Source organism: Nicotiana tabacum, chromosome 13 (assembly GCF_000715075.1).
Source record: "Nicotiana tabacum cultivar K326 chromosome 13, ASM71507v2, whole genome shotgun sequence".
In the NCBI taxonomy this organism is placed as follows: Eukaryota; Viridiplantae; Streptophyta; class Magnoliopsida; order Solanales; family Solanaceae; genus Nicotiana; species Nicotiana tabacum.
Genome location: NC_134092.1, coordinates 96,316,874 through 96,338,045, shown reverse-complemented (window position 1 = coordinate 96,338,045; position 21,172 = coordinate 96,316,874). Strand labels below are relative to the sequence as shown.

Sequence of the window (21,172 nt, the reverse complement as noted above, 5' to 3'; positions counted from 1 at the left end):
TGAACAATCAAATTCAAAATCTGAGCAGAACAACACATATGAAAGAACTCACCATCACATACCAAACTATTTTGCAAACCAAGATGCCCTTTTAAAATATTTTGCAAGCTATCATTGACCATGGTATTATCCAAAGTGATTGAAAATACCTTCTTATCTAAGCTCCATTCTTTCAAGAAGTCGTATATAATAACAACCATTACAACTCTATTATGAGGGGGATACATTAAAACAAAAATTTATAATTTTACAATTCATCCTTCAATTTTCATCAACAAATTGAGCGGCAAAACAAATATATCCATCAAAAGTAGATGATGTCCAACAATCAGAAATTAAACATACTCTATTATGAATTTTAGTTAAGTATTCTTTCAATTTCTCCTTCTCTCTAATATATACTTTTCTCACATATATAACTTTTGTGTTCCTAGAAGGCATCACAATATCTGAACTTATATAATTCACGAAATTCCTAATTTCATCATATTCAACAAAAGAATACGGTAAATTATGCTTAATGATAGCTTCAACAAGCTTTTCAGGTTGTGTTCGTGATCTATCTTTCTACAATGTATTTTACCTTCTTGATTAATGAACAAAAGATCCACATAATTATATTTAAGCACTGAACATACCTCTTTATGATGATGTATATGTGATATCTCACAGTTTTTATCTTTTGGAGTTGTATCAACTTTAAAAACTGCCTTACAACCATTACATTGTGCCCTTTCAATTTCATCTTCAACTTTGCCAATTTTTGTGAAGTAATTCCACACTTCTGATGTTGTCTTAGTTTTTTTCTGTTTTGGTTCTACCGAACCAGTTTTCTCCACACTATCATCAAATATGCAATTTGTGTCATCCATTAATCTTCTTAACCTATTGTGGTTAAATAAACAAGAAGATAACCAAAAAAAATATTAGAGTTCCAAAACTACATGGACACTAATTTATGAATGGAATTAATCCAAGAACAGACTATATGAAGTAAAAATAACTAAAGTGCGTATGAAAGTAAAGACGCAATAAAATCCTTAGAATAAATTAACTAAGATATTATCATACACTTTGTTTTCAAGGAAGAATACAGATTAATTATAACAAAGTGACATGCTTCAGTTTTTATTCTTAATATATAAATTTAGCTTTAGAAAATGGATCAACGGAATAGATTAAAGAGCTCATGCAGTTTGACATAGAAAAAAATAAATAAATAAAGGTATAATAAATTATTGCATGGTATGATCATATAAAGAATTTCTTAACAATTAAGGTAACTTTTTCATTGTAATACATGTATATTCATATAATTGTAACGATCCGACCGGTCATTTTTTTAGCATTTACATTCAGTTTGGTAGTTTGAGGTCATGAGTAAAGTCATATGGAGTATTAAGACTTGGAATCATCAAAACACCGTTCCGGAGTCGTATACACAAAAGTCAAACTACTGTCAACTTTTATAACCTAAGCCTCCAACCAAGGGACTAAGTTTTCCTAATCAATCCAAAACTCTCCTGAAAATGCACCAATCACCCGGACAAGTCACATAATCACAAATACACATATGTAAAGTATCAAATAGGGAACATGACTAAAATACTCAAAATGACAGGCCGGGTCGTTACACTTTCTCTCCCATTTCGACGTGGGATACGCCTAAGATGACATGTGCATCCCTTCTTGAAAAGCTTGCCAACCTAGAAGCCTACCATTCCTGCTTGACGTGTACTCATCGGTCCGCTCTCCGTCATGGACATCACAAAAACTCAACATATTCCAAAATTAAACTTACAAACTCGTTCCCACATATACATGGTTGCCCAAACATCTTTCAAGGCTTTCATGCTATTTCACGATCGTTCAACATTTAGTTTACTAATAATGAGCATTTAAGGGGGATAAGGTCTCTACTCCAAGCTAAAAAAAATATAACTATGACGTCAAAACTTAGTCAAGAAAAGGAGCGACAATCTACACTGATGAGGTTTAACAATGTCAAATACATCCAAATAACTCATTACTCAAACTTGAATTTTAGGTCGACATTTAACCTCCGGTAAAGTTAGCCAAATGTGATCATTCCTATTAATCCATAGAACTTTTTTTACATCAGGGGCAGGGAAGGAGGAGAAGTGAATGAAATGCCACATATCCTACTGACGGGGTTTGAACCCTCCACTTCAACTATGGACGCCAGGGAGCTCATCAAGTGAGATATTCCTCAACTCTCTCTATTAAAATAAAAACCTCTAACCAATACCACACAAAATCCTTTACATTAATCCATAGAGTTTCTAGGTCAACGGTCTTATTAATCTTTTGCAAATCACCCATTGTCCATTAGATTCAACAATTTAATTATAAATGTCAAAATTTTCGATTTAATAAATTTTTATAGTTTAATTATGTATAGGATTCATGCAAACAATTCCAAAATATCATCTGTAATCTTACCTCAATGCTAGATGATGGTTTGGAGTAAACTCTCCCTAAAATATATGTACATTGAAACTTACCTTTCTCTTAATGCTAGGGTAATATTAAGCCAAAAGTTTAACAAAGTACATAATTACTCAATTTCAAATAGCAAAGGTGCAATTTGATCATTTCCCTTTTTATATATATAGTGTGTGTATATATATATATATATTTCTTTTTTTCTTTTTATGTTGGTATGTTTTTTTAATTTTATTTTTCACCTTCTTCGGTTTGGTTCCAATTTTGTATTTTTGTAGGAACCCTGCTCGTATGCAACAGTCAAACAAAACCATTGTTGAGGGTACTTGTAACACATCTGCCATCTCGGCTTGATCGACCACTCTACCTCCGCTGCACACTTGCTCCTCTCCCGGCGAGCTCTTTCACGATCTCTTTCTTCGGCGAAATCCAGCTGTAAGCTAACAAGCTCTTCCGTTTTCTTTTCCTCTTCAAATTTCCTAATTCCTCATCTAATCAGTAAAACCCTAATTCCTTTTTTCCTACGAAATTTTTGTTTAGAATGCGAATTTCTGAATTGTGTTTCAATTCTTTTGATGAACTGGTTTTAATTCTATGCGTTTGCTCCCAATGCATGATCGAGTGGCTACATCCCGATTTCTCACTGTTGTTTGTGATCTCACAACTTTATTTGCGTTCTTATTTTCTTCACATTTGTTGTTGACTTCAAATTTCTTATGGAGTATTAATCTGATTTTATTTCTTATTGCCTAATTCCTGGAAGATTTATCTCAAAGAAAAAAAGAAGAAGAGAAGAAGGCCTAAAGTTGAGATCTTTAATTGTTACATTGTGAATTTTCAGTAAGAAAGCCGTAAATTCAAGTCTTACAAATACATTTGGATTACTGAATAATGATTTCAATATCGTACCTTTTAATCTGATTTAAAAATACCCCTTCAACTGCAAATCTGTCTATCCATTTGGATCCCTTGTTAATGTTGGTGTGTTCAAAGAACTTGATAGTTAACATCTCTAAGTAACTTTTTAGAATGAACTGTATGTAGCTATTCCTATGTTGCAAGCTCTAATCTTGAAGTATGTGTCATATGCAGGTTCTTCTAAGATAGAGTGTTGGTCCAGTACGCAGTTCTTATAACATGGTAAAGTTTCACCAATTGCTTATTGTTGTTGGACATATGCTTCTTATGCTACCACATAGCTCTCTCTGTGTGTGTGATTGCACGCGCGCGCGCGCACACACACATACATACATGTTTGTCTAATTTCCTATCTGTGCGAGTGTGTAATTGGCCTTTCAATTTCAACATCAGCTATTGGCTACCTCCTGTATATAGATACATGTTGATATTCCTGCATGCTTAATGCAAAACTAATGCTTAAAATACCAACTTTTTAAAACCATATGCCCATGATTACTGGTCTTTGAAGTGATCGGGCATCCTTCTTGCAGAATTATATAATTGGAGCGTTCAAGCCAGCATGCAACATCTCAATCACATTTTCTGATGGGAAATCCCGGAAACCGGTAGGTTACCAGTGTTAGTCTTGTTTCTTGGTTATAGCTCTTATCATGTTTATAACACTTATCAATGAAGATGAAGCCGTCGGCGGAGATTGATGCCATAATCTGCAGTTGCGTGTAGAAACTTCTGCTCATGGATGTGCTTATTGTTTGTCATTTTCATTTTATTAGCTGACCAGGAGCTTTAGTCATGTTGGTGGAAACATTTTGTCTTCAGTGGTGTAAGATAGCCAGTAGGTAAAAAAATGCTCAATATATGTTTCACAAACTGGATGGGAAACATAGTTGATATATTGTTTCTTCTTTGTTTCGGCTAACAGTTTGTTGTTCCATGGGATAATAACCCCCCTTTGATGACCTAAACACTGCTAGTTGGTCTCTTTATTTGATATTAAATTCATCAATTGTGGATCGAAGTTCAACCTTGTTGCTAGATGTCTATGAAATCTTATTTTAATCGACTTTGGTACAGTATTGCTACATGACTCACCTATCCCAAAAAAGAAGTATTTCTGCATGACAGATAATGTAGTATCAGAAAATAAGGACATGACATGTCCTGTTTAAATATATAGAAAAACCATCAAACCTTAAGCGCAGTTCTATCTTCGTGGCATAAGAACTATAATATCATGTTTATGTGGTGAACAATATAAGTTATCTAGTAACCTAGAGTTAAGGAATATGATAGAATGGTCGATAGAGGAAGTAATAACAATAAGCATGTTACTTTTACATTATTGGGACGCCTTAACAAAAAGACTTTAAAAAGGAGAAGTTGAATATTGAATTCCAGATCAGATGTATGCTGCAGTTATATGTCTAATTAGCGTAAAGCAGATGTAGTGTGAAACAAGATGCAATGCCCTTGAATGTGCATGTAAATAGATGCAACCTATATGACTTGAAAAAAATTGAAAAGAAAAAGAATAGGTGCAATCTTTTTGATTTGAACGGTCAGAACAAAACTGGAGATGTTTTGACTTTACAAGTTTACTGTTTGCTTGTTGCGTGTTATTCTTGATTATCTATTTTCTGTTAGGTCCCGTTGAAGAAGGAAAATGGTCAAACTGTTATGGTCCCACTTTTCCAAAGTCAAGAAAACATTGCTGGCAAGGTACTTTTCATGTGGCATACTTTTGATTCTTATAATTTTCTTTTATTTTGTTACTTGTAGAAAGGTATCCTTTACCTTTTCTTGAGAATGTAGTTTCTTGTGACTTCAGATTTCTGTAGAGCCAGTATCAGGAAAGAAGGTTGAACATAATGGGATCAAAGTTGAGCTTCTTGGCCAGATAGGTGAGCTGCCAACTGGTCACAATTTTAACAATTTGCAGTTTCGTGTCCTGCTCAATCAAGTGCATTGACGGCAAATGTTGAGATTAAAATTATATTGTTCTTTTCCAGTTTGAACTCTCTCCCCACATATCAATATACCCATTGCTCTCTATGATCTGCTTCTATTTTTTTTTTTCTTTCGTTGAGGTGTGGGAAGTGGGTTGGACTAAAGTAACCTCTTTTCCTAACTGATAATTCAGCTAAGGTTGCGGTGAAGCTCTGCTTATCTGTTTCTTTCTCAAAGGAGAAAAAAACTCTGCTTATCAGTTGCGCAGACTGCATGCTGCTTGCTATCAATTTTCAGAAATAGCTGCTTTTTTTACCCCCCCTCTAGTGATAAGAGCACCGCACATGATGTGTGGGTTAAGTGCATGTCACTGGTTCGAACCCTGCCACAAACAAAGCGTGACATTTAAGTGGAGAACGGTAGAGGGGCGGACCCATTATTCACCGAGTTTCGAACTGTGTGCCATTGGCCTCGAGGATTTCTCGGTTATAAAAAAGCTTTGTTTTCAGTTAGTATGCTTATATCTTCATACTAATTATCCTATACTTAAATGAATAAGCCTGCCTTTTTCCTCTTGTTTTATCCTTATCACCTCGATTCATGGTTATGATGTTTCATTGTGTGTGGGGAACCTGCTGCTTGACATTCAAAAAAGGAAGAACTAGCATTAATAAAAAAACTATATAGTTCACTTAAATTGCTGGTATAATTTTTCTGTATATAGTCTTTATCGGCTAAACTGCATAACAATTAGAACATCTACTTGACTTATCCAAAACAAAAAACAAGCTTTCCTCCTCGCAGCTTCTCTTTTGTACGTTCATGTTTGCTTTGCTATAAATTTTTAGTTCAGTAAATGTATGGTTTCTTGCTGTTATAATTGTTTTATTTGTAGTCTTTATTTGGCTATGCAGCATTCTACATATTGCACATCACATCTATGACTTTTTTTTTTTGGCTGATATACCTGCTGTGGATAATTAATTCATGTTGCTATTGTTTTTTTTCTCTTGTCCAGAAATGTACTTTGACAGGGGAAACTTTTACGACTTCACCTCCCTTGGTAAGTATATCATATATGATGCAAGTGGAAGCAGAAAAGGAAAATTTATTGCTTAGCTGAGTGAACCTGTGAAACATGTTTTGTTGGTTGTCTTGTTTAAATTTAACTGTAGCTTCTGACTTGTGAGCTACTATCAGGTTAGATTGTGTTAACTTTTTAGAGTCTATGGGTATTCTAGTACATTGATTTTGCTGAGAGTTTCTCATACTTCCTGTTCATGGGACCTCGGTGAGTAGTCTAACGCTTCTATTTTGTTCTGATCTTTACTTGTCTTAGAAGTTGTCATAATCTGTAGAACCTATCATATTTAACTATAATTTTAGCCGGAATACTACATTTTGCAGCTTCTCAATATTTTACATTCTTCATAGTCAAGAATTGAGAATCATGATTGATTTCTGTTATTTTTATACAGCCTTTGTTGTTCTTAGGTGCATTATGCAGAATTCGTTTAATGGTTTTTCCTTGGAAATTCGTTGAGGTTGCTAGACTCTCCTTTCCCTTTCTCTTCTACTACTGTTCTGTTGTCCCGTCATGGCATTATAGTTGTGCCTGGCAGCCTGTTCATTCTTTTGCTTGAACCGTCGACTTTGCTTTATTTATCCATGGTCCAGAGAGACAAGTTTCCTGTCAATCTAGCCGCAGATTTTTGTCAGAGAGCCCAATATTCGGTGTTCTTCAATTGCCAATTGTGGCATGTTAACCTATAAGTTAGGTTATTTCTACTTATCTTTGTTGGACTGCAATGAGCTAAAGCATTTCCATTTGAGCTGTTGTCTAGTGTATGCTATTTAGGTGTTGTAAGTTATTTGACATAAAATACTCCGTCTACTGCTTTGACATCCACTTCAAATTATGGTCTCAAACTTTCCTTGTACATTTTCCCGCTGGTCTTTCCTTATATATTACTTCATTTTCTGCATTTAATATTTCTCTCTTTTGCAGTTCGAGAACTGGATGTTCCTGGTGAAATTTATGAAAGGAAAACATATCCTTTTGAGTTTTCAACTGTTGAAATGCCCTATGAAACGTATAATGGTGTTAATGTCCGACTTAGGTAAGTTTCTTTTGTTTTGGAACCTTGCAGCATATATATGATACTTTTATACAGTTTCTGCCTTGTTTTTTTTTTGGTGGAAAGGATTTTTAATTGTTTGTTTCCGCCATAGAGGTTTATTTGGTACTGTATGTGATTGAATCTAGACTTTTTTTCCCTGATAAATGGGAAATTCCTAAGCGCAAGTAGCGCACGGTTCAATATGATTGATTTCTAGACTAGTGATGATTCCAACAAGGTTGGGCACATCATAGCTTCCTGGTTTATTTGCCTCAGTTCTATTTCAGATTAAATTTTATGGAAACTTATTAATTAATTGTAGCTACACTTATTGGTAGTCAGAACAGGTTGCAGAGTTTTTCTGATATGTGAAGTTGCATTAATCTATCTTGATATTATTACGTAAGAAGAGTTCTAGCTTGTTGGATGATTTCTGTGACATGATCAAACAAATTAGGCAGTTAGTGGTATATTAATCATAATTCATAACGTGCACAAAAGGCAAGTTGGTAGTAGAGGGCGGGCCCATTTTTCACCAAGTTTCGAACTGTGTATCATTGGCCTTCAGGGATTTTTCAGTTATCAAAAAAGAAAAAAAAGCAACTTGGTGGCTAGCTGATTGCCTACAATTTCCAAGAGAAGTTATGGTACTTATGGATCATGGAGGGCTTTGTTTATCAAATTATGGAACTCACCATAGAATGCTGAGAGGTGATAAGATGTCAAAGCATGAAATTATTTTCTGAAGAAAAGCTTGTTATATTCTTTCATTCAAAAAACAAAATCTTGTTCTATTTATGTGTGACAGGATGCATAGAAGCATATAATGAGAATATTGCTTCCCCTCACTTGTCAACCATTTATATTGCAATTCTTGAAGCAGTTAAACAAACCACCCCCCCCCAAAAAAAAAAAAAAAAAAAAAAGCTAAAGGTGATAACTGGACATTCCTCATTAGTTTGTTTCGACCCAATAACCAATCAGAATATTAGGAGATGACCATCTTTTACTTGGATAATATATACAACCTCTAAAGTAAAAGTAGTAGATACAAACTGATTTTGAAAATGACTGAGAAGACACAAAAGAAAAAGAGTCGAACTTTATTTCACTTAAAGTTCTCATTTCTGCCTCTCCTTTATCACCAATCTTTCTCCAGCTTATTAGTTTGAGCCACCAATTTGTGTCTGTTGCCCTTAGTCATGATTTCATCCTTAAACGATAAACTGGGTAGGCGAAGTAAAATGTTATTGACAAGAACACCACTAAGTTGGTACTAGAAGTGTACAGAAGTTCTCATGGACCAACTCTTTTAGTCAAGTAAGGAGTCTACAAAGTCTACTGCTCCAATCCATTGCCAAAGTTACAAAAGTTCTGCCCAGGATGTTTACAACGCTTATACTGTCTTTACTCAACTGATTTATCTTTCAGAGGATCTAGTCAAGATTGGGATTAGGGTAAAGTGGAGCTTCTTTTGAAAGTTTATAGTACTGGCATCGCGGAAGTAGTGATAGAATGGCGTGGAAGGACATGTAGTGAGATCTCAATACAATCCTTTGGAAAACAAAGGTGGTGTCAAAAATATTATGGAAATGATATACAAAACTAGAGCGACAAAAAAGTTATCTTCTCTGTATGGTGATAGATACTGCAAAGATGCAAAAAAATGTTACAACTGCCTCGTTACATCTTTTTGAGATGGGACAACTGCTCCATTACATCTTTAAACTCATAGAGTCATGAAAGCCAAGAAGTTGCGTCACCTCCTGAACTTCCAGGTTCCTACACCAAACTAATACCCCTGTAAACACTATATTTTACATAAGATACATGTTTCTCTCCTTGAAAACATCTTTTATTTCTTTCAAGCCAAATATTCCACATGACATATAAAGGGATAGTCTTCCATATCAGCTTAGATCTGCTGCCAACTTTCTGTCCTTGCCAACTAAGGAGAAGACTCTTCACATCTTGCGACAACCCTAAAAATATTCAGGAACATTGCCCAAATCCGCCAAGTACTTTCACAGTGAAGCAAACAGGTGACTAGAAGACTAGTTCTTTCTCACAAAAAAAGCATCTGCTGTACAGTTGAAAGCCCCTCCTTTGTAGCAGCTCTTGAGTCAAACAAGCATTGTCTGCAGTCACCCAGTCAAAGCTAGCAACCTTTGAAGGTGCCTTAGTCTTCCATAGCATTTTTCATGGACAGTCCACCTCCCAGTTGCTACAGTTTCCTTGCAGCATGCTGTAGCTATGTTGCGCGGACTCTCCAAAATATACCCGCACCCGTGTTGGATCCTTCAAAAATGCACTACTTTTGGAGGATCCGACACGTATCCGGCCACATTTTCGAAGAGTCCGAGCAACATAGTGCTGTAGCAGCTCTTGACAGGAAAGTATTCCGTTCCTGCTAAAGTTGCAGATCCGAGTATCCATCTTACTAACATCTAGAGTAATATGCTCCAATAAATTAGAAGTTGACTGATTTCAGAAACATCCCAGTCATTGAAATTTCTCCTGAATGATAGCTACCAACCATTTCCTGCAAATCAATTAAGCAGACTGTTAACAGTTGGGCTATACAAAATAGGAACTTGTCTTTAAACTTCCCAATTGCCAACCAGGTATCTTCCCAAAACTTTATTCTCTTTCCATCCCCCACTTTTGGTTCAATATTCTGCTGAAATTCTCCCCACAGCTTATAAGTATTCCTAAGTATTGATCTTGATGTACATACTCCCTCAGCCTGACCCTTTTCTTTCATGGAAATCAAGGTCTAGTGGTAAGATTGCAGCATGTGGTGTGTTGGTTAAACACAATTCATATGTTTGAATCCTGTGGCAGTCAAAAGTTTGGTATTTAAAGGGTAGGTCCACTAATTTACCAAGCTTTGAACCATGTGCCACTGGTCCTGGAGAATTTTCTAGTTATCCAAAAAAAAGGAAGTGTGGCTGGCCATTTTTAAAGACGAGCATATTAGCATCTGAAATGTGTGAAAGTGAGGCAGTTTACTGAAAATACTCGAATTAGCCAGAAGAATATGAAGTATGAAGTACCAATTACTGAACCAGAAAGATAAAAATGGGCTTTCATTCTGTATCAATTTAATTGAGGTTTTGAAAGTGGTTTGCATAAGTTTTGAAGAGCTGAATGGGAAATAAGACTAACATATGAGGATTTCAGAAATTAGTCATGGAGATTTGAATCAAAGAATGCACACTCTACTGTGGTGTAGTGTACGTGTGTCCATTAATTTTCCTAATTTACTGTTCATGGTCGTCCATGTATGTGTCCATTAATTTTCCTAATTTACTGTTCCTGATCATCCATGTACGTATGTCCATTAATTTTCGTAATATACTGTTCCTGGTCGTCCATGTTACATGTGTTCTGGCTAAAATGTTAGTTTTGTCAGCAGTTTGATAGATCTTATGCCGGACTAACGACAATTATTCTCTGGAATTTTGTGTTGGCTTTAGGTATATCCTTAAAGTTACTATCACCCGTGGTTATGCTGGTAGCATAGTTGAATATCAAGACTTTGTGGTAAAATTCTCTTTCTCTCATTCTTATTTTGCCAATTTTAAATAGTCGGCGTACCTTATGAAGTCCTAATGAGTAATGACATACATTTTCCTTCGTTCCATTTGTTGGATTGTTGAAGTTCATTAATCTTGTGTTCTTGACGTATCTTGTCAAAAATTCACATTATCTTAATGGCCTACCCTCAATACTCATTTAGGGTTGCTCAAAATTAGATTTATCTAGTTAGCAGCCTTTGCCTCTTTACTTTGAATAAAAGAGTCTAGGGCATTCTGAATTTGCATTTCACCCAAAAAATAAAGGAAAAGAAAAAAAGGGTCTATAGGGCATTTTGCTGGAACCACCAAAAGAAAGAATAAGTTCGGAGAAGGGGCCGACATGGAATTTATAGGCAAAATACATAAGTTGCCACCTGATCTATGGCCCAAATCCCTGTTACACACTTTCTGGGAACGAATATTACTTTACACACCCAACCTTTCCAAAGTGTATCTAAGACACACTACTTTTTTCTTAACCAGTTTTTCAGAATGTGTAATATCACGCACCAATCAAACAGTGACACGTGTCATTTAAAAAATAAAATAATTAAAATTACAGTTATACCTCTCATCTTCCCCATCTAAACTACCATGGCTGTCTTCCTCCTCTCTTCATTATCAAACACCATAGCCTCTTCCTCCACCTTTTACTTAATAACAAAGCCACCATTAACTAACAAAAATCACCAGAAAACACACCCAAAACTCCATCTTTTCCGCTGAAATTGAATCAAGCTTTAATAGTTGGAAATAATTTCGGAAAATTCTTGCTTCCGGAAAATTCGACTTCGCCACGGGTAAAACTCAAGTTAAGCTTCTCTGCAAAAAAGAAAATATCTTCTATGCAAAAGGTTGAGGCAAGCTTTTGGCGGAGCTACAAAAAGCTTTAACTGCTGAAATCTAATCTAAATTTCTCGACAAAAGATCTGAAAAAAAAAACTAAAAACTAATCAACGAGAAGAGATATGAGAAATCGTGGTATGTCTATTTGAGAAGAAGGAGATCGGGTGGTGGAGCTCAAGGAGTAGCCATGGCAGAATTTTAAAAAAGGAAGAAGATGACTCAATTTAAAATATTAAAAAACTAAAAAAAAATTGACAGCTGACACAAAATTCTTCTGTTCACGCGACCCATTTGTTGGGAAAAACACGCACTGTCCACGTGGGCAAAGTAATGTGTCTTAGATACACTTTGGAAAGGTTGGGTGTGTAAAGTAATATTCGTTCCCAGAAGGTGTGTAACAAGGATTTTGGTCATAGTTCAGGGGTAAGTTATGTATTTTACCGAATTTATATAATACTTTCTGCATCTCAGATTCGTTTCTAGTTGGTTAATTTTGAACCTGTTTCATGGAGATCTTGAGTGTTACTATATTGAGTACTTGCTGAGTTTATTCTTCTAAAGAAAGAGTACTTGCTGAGTTTATGCCTGACTTTGAATCAGGTGCGCAACTACAGCCCACCTCCTTCAATCAACAATAGTATTAAGGTAATATTCCTTTCTAGATTTTTCTGCATTCACATATACCCACATTTTCATTAAACTTGTACACGGAAACATGAAAAGGAAAGCAATATTAGACAGCTTACTGGGTTGGGAGTGAAATGGCTCAAAAGTCTGACTAATGGACATGGTACTTATAACAAAAGTGGCTGACATGGTGGTGATATCAGGACACTCGCATCTGAGGATCGCAATAGGTATCGGAGAGGAGAATTGCACTGCTAGGGGTGCTTATCTGTTTCTATTGTTTAAATTTGCAGATGGAAGTCGGAATTGAAGATTGCCTTCATATTGAGTTCGAGTACAATAAAAGCAAGTGAGTAAAACGTAATAGTAGTTTGTGTCTTTGGATTTTCATGCCCCACCTTTTCAACTATTACAATGTTCAATTGTAACTGTCAAGATCACTTACTCCTAGTTTAGATGTGTTGCTTTAGTATGAGGGGAACAGCTTTGATTTACATTAGTGTCTGTTTGTTCGCTCTAATCCTGAAAACAACTCATGCTCATGTTCTGTGTATTTGTTAATGTTTTTTCGCATGGAAGTATCTACTGATTAGAAGTGCCTCTTCTGATGTGCAATATAATATTCCAGGTATCATCTGAAAGATGTTATCATAGGAAAAATATATTTTCTTCTTGTAAGAATTAAGATTAAGAACATGGATCTTGAGATCAGACGCCGAGAATCAACAGGTTCTGGGGCAAATACCCATGTTGAAACGGAGACGCTGGCCAAGTTTGAGTTGATGGATGGTGCCCCCGTCAGAGGTATATTCAGTCACCCTTTAATAGTCCAGCAGTTATCTTCTTCATTGGCTTTTGGTTAATATATTGTTGATGTTTGTGCTCTATTGCCAGGCGAATCAATACCCATTAGACTCTTCCTTAGTCCATATGAACTGACTCCAACATATCGTAATATCAACAACAAATTTAGTGTGAAATACTATCTGAATCTTGTTCTTGTTGATGAAGAGGACCGTCGGTACTTCAAGCAGCAAGAGATCACTATGTTCCGCCTAGCAGAAACTTCCGTAATAAATCAAGCTGTTGGCGCTTGAGAATGGCTTATTACCTTGCTATTCTGCCTCGATCTTTGTATTCTGAGATTTCTTTATGCGCTTGAGATGGCCATTTTACAAAGGTGCTGAAATGACTTTTTATTGGTAGATTGCGGTATCTGGGAGAACATACTTGCAATTTGTATAGAGTAGGCAGTTGTGTACATGAATATTGGAGTTGGAATCTCTAGTTGATGTTTTTGAGAAATACTGGGTCAAAGGGACAAGGGATTTAAGTTAAACCGCAATAAGAAAACCTAATTTAGCTCGTTGTACTTTGTATTGCATTGGATGTTTATCTTGATTGCTTCTTCTTTTGTTGCTCTAAGGGTTTTATTGTATTTTTGCTGCTTTTCTCCGATAATGTCATGAGTGACTTATCATTGATTCCTCTACTTCTACTTTTATTTTTATTTTTATTCTTTTGCGTTCTCTTTTCATTTTCTTTTGCTACTATAGTCCTTTTCTGTCTTTTTATGAACATTTGTTTTGTTAGGAACCTTGTGCATCGTGAGTAACGTTTGATTGATTTTGTAATTTGTGGTGTCAACATGTGTAATATAGTGTTTCTTCTCCAACTACCCTGAGCCATCTATGAATGCGTTTTAGTAATTTCAAATCTATGTGATCCTTGTTAAAATTTACAAGGAATATTCTGTCTCTAAAGACCTGTTTTCTGTGCTACTCTATATTTTTTCGTCCATTAACAGTGGAATGAGAAAGACTGAATTGGACGAGAAATCAACAGGTAATTGAGATTTGAACTCTTAACATGGCAATCAGATAGTGAATTTGTGAGATCTGTAGCAAACCTAATTTCATTTGACGCAAATCATATCAACTACTTCCCAACTTGGCAGACAAGGATTAGGACAAGAAGAAAACGGTGTACCCAAATACTTTACTTTTCTTACTGTAGATAGAATTTGATTATAGAATTGGAATTGCATTACAAGAAATCGTATTGTTATCTGTTTGACATTTAAGCATCTTGACATGAAAACAATCACATCAGTCGAAGCAACTTACGCGTATTGATCCATAGCTTATATTAAAGTGGATGAGTTACGATATCAAAGCAGAAAAAGGAAAGAAAAAAAGAGAGTAAAATTCTACAAGTAAAACAGTCATGGTGTTATAAATAGAATTGTATTTAAGGTGAATGTTTATATTTTCGAGAGATTTTAAGGTATGTTACTTTGTGGCTAAGTCACTTTCCTCCTGTAAATAGATAGGTTTTATTCCATTGTAATTCATACCAAATCAATAACAATTCTTTTTCCCTACTTTTCTCTGTAATACTCTTCTTCTTCTTCTTTTATTGTTTTATAACACAGAAAAAAGTTATCATTATAATGAACTCATTGATTTGTTTTGTTTCGTTCTGCCTAAAGTTTCTTTTTTCTTTTTAAAAGTCTGCTTGATTAAATAGCATATTAATGTTCATATGTTTTATTTACTTATGTTTTACATTATCACCTTGGTACACATCACTTCCACTCAGAAACAAATAAAACTAGTGCTATCGTGCTAAGCAGGAATAGTATAATTGTTGAAAGAAAAAATATATAATAATTGCTGGAGTTAAATAAGTTAAGCTATCAATGATCCCGTATTTTTATATGTTGAAGTTGACAATGCCCCCACTACTAAATCTACGTTATTATTATTCTTTTGATGTTCAAAGATTACTTCCTAAATGACTTTTAGTTTTTTGTCGGGATATTCCAAGAGGACTTGGAAAAAGAACTTGGAGCATCAAGAGAAAATGATAGCAAAAGAATATCCAAGCTAATAGATTGTAGGGTTTTGTACTAGATTATAATTCAATAATATGAAGGATGAAAAAAAAATCATACAATGTATTTACAAAACGAAAAATCATGATTCAATCAACAATTAAAATGGAAATCTCAACTTAAATTCCAATTCAATCCCATATATAGTCGCACTCGGACATATAGAAATGAAGAACCTTGAAAAGAATAAAGTACCAATCAACTAATAAAGAAAGAAATAGCCGAATTACCTTACGAAGATCATTGTTGAAAAGACAAAAGAGAAGTTTTTTTTTCCCTCTCAATAATGTAAATATTATCATAAAAAATAACAAAATTTTGTAGGCTATTTTATTAGTGAATGTCATAAGAGACATGTTAGTGAAAGGATCATATAAAGGACAACGGAACAACTAAGAAAACTTTATATAAACAATTATTGAAATTAATTATAAATGTTATGGGATCTTTCATAATCGAGGTCGTGAACTGCCATCTGAACTAATTCACCACTTTGATGATTCATCTAATTAACTTGTTGATGAGGCATTAACCAATAGAAAATTGTAAATTGAGTGCCCTAAAGATTCTTTTCTGTTTTTGTTTAATCAAGATCCTTTTGGTTACTTGTCCCTTTCCACTAATGACGAATTTAGACAAAATTAACTTGATTAATGGTTTAATTTTGAACTAAACTTTTTGGTAATGGGAACATAAGGAAAATTATCAAATCATCCTCATCCTTATCCTAAAGACAGTTGTTTTGTTTACTTTAAATATTAGAAAAATAAAAAGAAACCTCTATTTTCTGTGACGGAGTTTACTACAATAGTAACTCTGACCCACGAAGAGATCTCTTTCTTTTCTCCTTTTCTTTTGGCAGATAAATGTTCAAAAAGATTAAATTTGATCTCATCTTTGTGCAGAAAGGGAATAAAATGCATTATTTCCCCCCTCATTTTTGCTTGTTTGTTAATGAAGTACTAGGCTATGAAGAAAAGTTGCTCCAATAAAACCTTTTTGAAAGAAAATTACATGAAATATTTACACAAAAATAATTTAACATAAAGAGTTATAGACTAAATTGAGAATATATGGAGTATTACTTAACTCTACTTATGTTGTCTATATCATTTAACTCAATGGAGTGATAAAATCAAGTATATATTCAAGACACATATCTTGCCATTAGAAGCCAAGTCAGTATTTGAAATTTATGAGTTTTGAATTTGTTACCGAATTCACAGCTCATTTTAATTACTCATTTTGTAATTAAATATGTATGCATATTTAATAGATTTTCTAATAAAATCAAAATAAAAGCTACTGAATTTGTCCGATCCTGTACCTAAAATTCTAGCTCCACCCCTTATAGTTTTTGGTTAAGTGTAAACAAGGTGCGTATAATTTTTTCCAGAAAATTATTATAATGCTTATGGAAGGCCTTTTCTTCTGGATCATGTCCCCTCTTTCTTTCTCCTACCCCTGCTTTAAACCTTTTTTGTTTGTTTTTTTTCCTTTCTCTTAAAAATAGATTTGAATTTCTTGTCAAAAAGCATAAGATTCTCAGTTAATGCAGCTGTGAAATATGTGACTATCAAAAAGTGTTTATGCAATTGTTGGGTACCTTTATGCTTAATTAGATGTCTTGGGTTTAAGTTACAAAAATAAATAATTTCTTCATAAGGAGCACTTTGCCCCTTAGTAAGCTTGTCCAATACAATCCGAATTTAGTTACACAAATAGGTGTTGAATAAATAATCAGATGTCCTAGATTCGAGTTCTAAAAATAAATAACTTCTTGTTAAGGAACGCTTTGCCCCTTAATAAGCTTACAAACCGAATTTAGTTAGGCAAATAGGTGTTGAATACTAGATGTTAAACCAAAATAGTTGTGAATTGGGCGTAATAATTTTGAAATTTTTTCAGAATTATAAATGATTCTACCTATAAGATACTAGTTTTTCTAAATGTGTATTACCGTATTATACTATGTTTATTTCTAAAACTACTAGGACTAATTTTTATTTACAACAACTTTTATCCGTTCACAGAATCTACAATATGTATCCTACATATTAACATAATAAATTAACTTATTATAATTGACTCACTGAGAAACAGGTCCATAAGCTTTAAGGTCTGATTTTGTTCTTATTTAGAAAATAACACAAAAATTGTAAATTTATTTGGAAAAATTTGTATCTATGCATTAGCAAATGAACGTCTATTATGTCTGCTTAAAGAGAAAAAAAATAACGTACTCATTACGCTATAAAAAGTAATGGCTGCCTAATAACAAAACAGTAAAATCTCACTCGGGAATTACAAGAGAACTCTGCCGACTGCCTAGCTTCTTTGGTCGAAAAAATGCGTTTCCCTGTTCTGGCTAATCTGGAAGCGACAGAGACAAACTTCGGTGTGTTTTCTTGAAAATAAGTGATTTTATTATTATTTTTTTTTGTTTGATTGGTGAGTGAATTTTTTTTTTCGAAAAATATTTTCTACTGTTTGGTTAGAGATTATAAAATATTTCTAGAAAAATAATTTTTAATGCTACTCCCCTCAACCATCTTCCCCAAAATCCCCATGTATCCCCCTACTCGATTTTCTTCAAGTATTTAATTATTCTTTTCAAAATTCACACAAAACCAAAGGAGATAATTAATGTGCTACTTTATTTTTTCACACAAGAACAACTTTAAAATTTGAGCTCGATAACTAAAAAGAAAATATTTTATTTTGTTGAAAAGGAAAGTATCTTTTATACAACATGAAAAGAATTACTTATTTTGTTGAATGAAAGAAAATACTTTTTTTTACATCATGAAAAGAAAATACTCAATTTGTTGAAATGAGAATATTTTTTCTACATCATGAAAAGAAAGTACTCGCTTTGTTAAAATAAAAGAAAATATTTTTTCTACATCATGAAAGAAAATATTTTCTACATCATAAAAAGAAAGTACTCTTTTTGTTGAAATGATAGAAAATACTTTTTTTTAGATCATGAAAAAAAAAATACTCGTTTTCCCATCTATTATGTTTACGGTTGGCTTGCACATTACCTCAAAAACCATTATCCACTTGCTAAGGGTCCGTCTGTCCCTTTGATGGTGGCATACTCAGGAGAGGGAGCCGCGAGGTACTTTGACAAGAAGGATGCAAGAAAGCGCATCCACAATGGTGAGGACATAGTTTGGACACCAACAATGTTAACTAATTCTCGTCCTTATTATTATTATGTGGATAACGAGGCCCCTCAAGAGTTGGAGTCAAATTACTTCACGAGCTTACATTTTAACTACCTCCCTTTGAGGTATGATAACTCATTCATCATCGAGCCATATAGCCCGCATCGATTTGATCGTCAATTTGGGTTTTACCAGAACGTCCCCCATTTTTTGGAGAATGATATCCATAGCGCCTCTCTAGATGAAAGACTCAGATTTTGGAGGATTTGCACACTATATCGGTCTATGTCACGTGCGGCTTTTCCCCCAACGGGAGATCCTATGGAGAAGCTTTTCTCCACCAATTATATGTCACGGTAGGAGAAAGCGCATGGTAAGTTTCTCGAGGATAATTTACAAGCTCTGGTAGACAATGCTGGGCTATAATTTACTACTCCTTGGAAAGACGCTCTCAAAAGTCAAAGAGCCACCTACTCTAATCCCAAAAGTAGTGACCCAACATAAAAAAAATGAAGCTTAAATCCTCAAAGGCAGCTTTGAAAGAGGTAGTGTGTACTTCAACAAATATAGAGAAACACCCTCCAGTTCTTCCATTTAGCACGCGATTTTCTCAAGATACAAGCCAGAGTACCAATGAAAATCAAAATTAGAAAAGGAAACGACCTAACCCAGTAGAGATCGTAGAGGTTTCAAGTGTTGATAGTCCCTCAAGAACACATACAACTTGTAACAAAGAGGTAAAATACAATCACCTCACCTTTTTCCCTTCTTTTTTTTTGAACGAATAGCTTTACTAAAAATTACTTACTTTCTTTGCCTTTTCCTTATGCAGTTAAATTCCATTGGGTAACCGATGGTGTCCCCACACGACAAGCCACAAATGAGTGATGAATCTATTAGAGGGCCTACGTCTAAGGTGAAGTCGTCTTCAAAGGCATCATCTCTTCCTCATGACAAAGCCCTAAAAAGACAAACTCTAAATGAGATAACTCGCGTTCCACCAATGACAAATGTAGCAATATCTATTTTTGAAGGAAAGAGCATTGTCTTTAATCGCAAAAAGGAATTCATCTTAGGACTTTGGGAGGATATTTGCAATAGACTCTACAAAATTCGTGCAGAATTACTCCCATCTTATAGTGAGAAAATCACTGAGATTTTTGAGGAAATGAAGAAGGCGAATATTTTGGATCTTTATCCATTAGAGTGTTTACCGGATTCTCTTTTCGAGCTTGCTGCTTCATATGACCTATAGCAATCCAATTTGGCTGATAAGACGAGTGAAGATGAGAAGCTAGAGCTGATTTCCAAAGCTAAGGAGCATCTCAAATTGTTCAAACTTGAAGCAAGTGAGAAAGTCAAGAAAGTTTCCTCTAGTGAAAAGAAATTGAAGAGAGTTGTGAAGAAGTTGCAGACATTACAACAAGAGAGGGAGAATCACGAAGGTGTTATAGAAGCGACTCATAAGGAGGTTGAAGAGATTCAAGCAAAAGTTTCAGCTGTCGAAACTGAGGTCTTTTCATATGACAACGTAAATTTGCTGACTATTGATGATTCTGCTAATCTGGAGGAGGAGAAGAAGAACCCGGAGACTAGCTGCCAAGAATTGATCAACTACAAGTTCTGTTTAGATTAGGCTATCAACATTATCTCCCATTTTATCTTTATGTTAGATTGACCTAGTAGATATTTATTTCATCTTAAATAAGATTACTTCTCTTTTGCTTTACATTGTCCGACTTTTATCTTAGTCGCATAATTTTCAGCTTTATGCGCTTAAAAGATTCATATCTTGTCATGGGAGAGTCCAAATAATGAACCGTTTGATTTTTCGAAAATTAGACTTCAATATCTAAAACATATCCAAAACTTAGAATCAAACATCTTCAGAATTGCCCCAGATAATATTTTGAAACCAACTTTAGATTCCACCATGTTAAAAAGTTCAGATTTGTGCAGTCTCACCAAACGAATCATATCTTGGTATACAAAAGCCAAAATCACGAACCGTTTGATTTTTTGGAAACTTAACTTACAAATCTATAACATCTCTAAAATACAAAATTTAATGCCTTAAGGATAGTTTCAAATAATAGTTCTAAATTAGTATTAAATGCTGACACGACGACGATTTTAGATTTGCGCGACTTCACCAAAACTTTTGTATCTTGATGTAGAAATGTCGAAATCACGAACACTTTGATTTCTTGAAAACTAAACTTCAAAATCTAAAACATATCCAAAATATAAAATTTAATGCCTTAAGGATAGGTTCGGATGATAGTTCGAGTTCGACTTTGGTTTCTGATATACCGACATCGGTTCCAAATTAGTGCGACTTCACCAAAAATTTTGTATCTTGGTGTCGAAACCTCGAGATCGCAAGACTTTTTAATTGCCACAAATTTAAATTCAAGAGCATAATTCTCACCAAATATCTTGGGTTTAAGTCTCACTAAATTTGAAATGTCGTGCCAGATAATCTTCCTTCTTATACTTGTGTTCCTTTCTGACGCCTCTCTTCTCTCCCCCCCCTCCCCCCCCCTTTTTTTTTTAGGATAGTGAACGAATATGAAGACCAACAAACTTGAAAGT

At 34.5% G+C, this 21,172-nt stretch overlaps 1 protein-coding gene across 2 annotated transcripts; it reads left to right on the top strand.

Annotated features, from left to right (window-relative positions):
* The first annotated feature begins 2,118 nt into the window (after positions 1-2,118).
* LOC107795417 (vacuolar protein sorting-associated protein 26A) lies at positions 2,119-13,992 on the top strand. Of its 2 annotated transcripts, XM_075228202.1 has the most exons (13): positions 2,119-2,218; positions 2,745-2,901; positions 3,559-3,606; positions 3,918-3,992; positions 5,032-5,106; positions 5,216-5,288; positions 6,353-6,397; positions 7,343-7,454; positions 10,934-11,000; positions 12,482-12,526; positions 12,802-12,857; positions 13,137-13,312; positions 13,403-13,992. In XM_075228202.1, exons 3-13 carry the CDS (start codon positions 3,604-3,606, stop codon positions 13,603-13,605), a joined length of 930 nt encoding a protein of 309 aa, XP_075084303.1. In that variant the 5' UTR covers positions 2,119-2,218; positions 2,745-2,901; positions 3,559-3,603; the 3' UTR covers positions 13,606-13,992. The 2 variants fall into 2 exon arrangements, with proteins under 2 accessions (XP_075084303.1, XP_075084302.1); XM_075228201.1 differs by lacking the exon at positions 2,119-2,218 and having other exon boundaries at positions 2,719-2,901.
* Positions 13,993-21,172: the final 7,180 nt, after the last annotated feature.

Coding starts and splice junctions, on each gene's coding strand:
- LOC107795417 (XM_075228202.1), top strand. Junction 7,455..10,933: donor GGTGTTAATGTCCGACTTAG/GTAAGTTTCTTT, acceptor TGTTGGCTTTAG/GTATATCCTTAAAGTTACTA. Junction 12,858..13,136: donor TTCGAGTACAATAAAAGCAA/GTGAGTAAAACG, acceptor ATAATATTCCAG/GTATCATCTGAAAGATGTTA.